The sequence below is a fragment of the Ailuropoda melanoleuca genome, unplaced genomic scaffold (assembly GCF_002007445.2).
Source record: "Ailuropoda melanoleuca isolate Jingjing unplaced genomic scaffold, ASM200744v2 unplaced-scaffold7871, whole genome shotgun sequence".
Lineage (NCBI taxonomy): Eukaryota > Metazoa > Chordata > Mammalia > Carnivora > Ursidae > Ailuropoda > Ailuropoda melanoleuca.
In genome coordinates this window covers 28,218-30,449 of record NW_023253182.1, presented here as the reverse complement: position 1 = coordinate 30,449, position 2,232 = coordinate 28,218, and the positions used below count along the sequence as shown (strand labels likewise).

Here is a 2,232-nt window from a genome sequence, read left to right as displayed (position 1 = left end):
CAAAAAATAGATTATTTGGGGTCATTTCAGTTAATGACCACATCATGTGAAAATAGTGTATTTGTTTAGTGTTCAAAATCTTTTCTTACAGCAAAAGAGCACCAAATCGTCACGTCTACACCAGTGTTTAAGATCAATATACTGAACACCCTTACCATTTAGGCGAGAAAGAAAAATATCATATACTCTGGCTCTTCCTGTGATATACAAATGTAACATTTGTCTCTATCCTTAGTTTTTGCTGTTTACTTTCAAAGTCCACTTTTGAAATTGCAAGACCCCCCTTTTCACTCAGCAAAATGTAATTGAGGGAAATCAATGACACTTGGCATTGGAATCTTATAATTACTAAGCATTTGCAAATGTTTATTTTGATTTTATCAGAATTAGACATTTTTACTGATTTTTCTCACCCACACGCTCTGAGGGCAGCTTGTGTAGATCCCTCTCTGAAACACGTTAACGGAGAGGATTGTGTGAGTAGTAGAGAAGTAGAAAAAGGTTAAGTGAGAAAGTACCAATATTACCAATATTAGCAAATAAGATCCTGTGGGAAATATAGCCCACAGTGTTCATTCCCATAGGTGGTCATTTTTCACCACAGACCTATGTCACTTGTCTGGTTACTAGAGCGACTACGTTTACTGGAGAAACGCGACAGAGCGGCAGGATTCGGTGGGGGAGCCCTTGTTAGCTCTTCCTTTCACCTCATGGGACAAGACCCCCTACGCTCCCCTGCTGCTTCTGCCATGCCAGGCTGGGCAGCCGGCGGGGCCCTAATGCGTGCAGCCTGACGCCCAGCTGCAAGCTGCTCCCCCGGGTCCTCCAGCTTCTTCCGCTGACACAGACTCAGGGAATGTCCTGTGAGTCCCCAGAGAAGCTATGCACTGGGGCACCTGGACCCCCAGGCGGGGAGGTTTGTGTTCGGGCCGGATCCGCTGTGGGAGGAGACTGTATACCTTGCCCGCAGTAATACACTCCCACATCGGTCAGCCTCCACCCTGCTGATTTTGAGGGTGAAATCTGTCCCTGACCTGCTGCCACTGAACCTGTCTGGGACCCAGGAGTATCGGTTGGAAACCTCATAGATCAGGCCCTCTGGAGACTGGCCTGGCTTCTGCCGGAACCAGTACAAATAGGTTTTTCCATTACTGTGCAGGAGACTCCGACTGGCCTTGCAGGAGATGGAGGCCGGCTCTCCAGGGGTGACGGACAGGGACAGTGGCATCTGTGTCATCACGATTTCCCCACTGGATCCTAGGTAAAGAGACAGAAGTGCCATGATCAATACAGATATATTTAGCTATTTTGTTTGTTTCCATTTTATTATTTATATTTTAGCTAAAATAGTGCTTAGTTTTATTCTCTTTACTTGTGATTTAGAAAATTTGCCAATAGTTCATAATCACAATAATGAACCTGAGATTTCTGAAGTGCAAAGAGGCCTCTAATTATCCCTAACACCATCCCCACCTTCTCTGTGACAGTCCTCACTAGAGCACAGGTCCTTGTTCCTTCTGGAATCTTCCTCACTCTCCCAGATCTACGCATCACCTGCCCCAACCTGCAGGACAAGTCACACACCTCCTACAGGCACACACAATGCACTTGGAGGGCAGCGGTGCCCCCACAGCTCACCCTCCCCACCTCAACCTCTTCCTCGCCCCCCTGTCCTTACCAGGGAACCAAAGCATTAGCAGCCCAAGGAGCTGAGCAGAGAACCTCATTCTGAGAAGTTGAAGTGAGGAGTCCTGGTAAGTCAAAGCAAGATTCAAGCTGGCCTTTATGTCACACTTGCCAGGGCAGGTCCTCCCTAGGGGGCACTATGCAAATGCCCTGCTGGGTGCAGCAGTGTGGGAGGGGCAGGGAGGAGGTGGGAGGGGCCTGGCTTTGAGCAAAGGGACACAAAAGGTCTCCTGTGTTTGGGAAGAAGCCAAGAAAGTCCAGTCCATGCTCCCTGCCAGCGGGAAGAGCAATCCCACTGTGAAGTGTGGATCCCGGCAAGGACCCAGTGCTTATGGTTCCTTCAGCCTGAGCAAGCGTCAGAGAGCTGATCAACCACGTGTGTCCTGGGTCTGACCCTGGAAGGTGAACGCCCCGTAGCTCACATTCACCCTCCCAGTCTGGGTAAGGAAGCAGCTCCCACCCACTAGTTCTGGTCATCAACATTTCCCCAATAGCAGTTTGGAGCTAGGCTATTTCAAGAGTGTTCTCGTAGCCTCTGTCATCAGG

General features: G+C 48.9%; 1 gene segment (V, D, J or C); it reads right to left on the bottom strand.

Annotated features, from left to right (window-relative positions):
* Positions 1-462: 462 nt before the first annotated feature.
* LOC105235173 lies at positions 463-1,817 on the bottom strand. The segment is given in 2 exon segments: positions 463-1,257; positions 1,679-1,817. Coding segments are annotated over 2 exon segments (457 nt in total).
* Between the last annotated feature and the right edge of the window lie 415 nt (positions 1,818-2,232).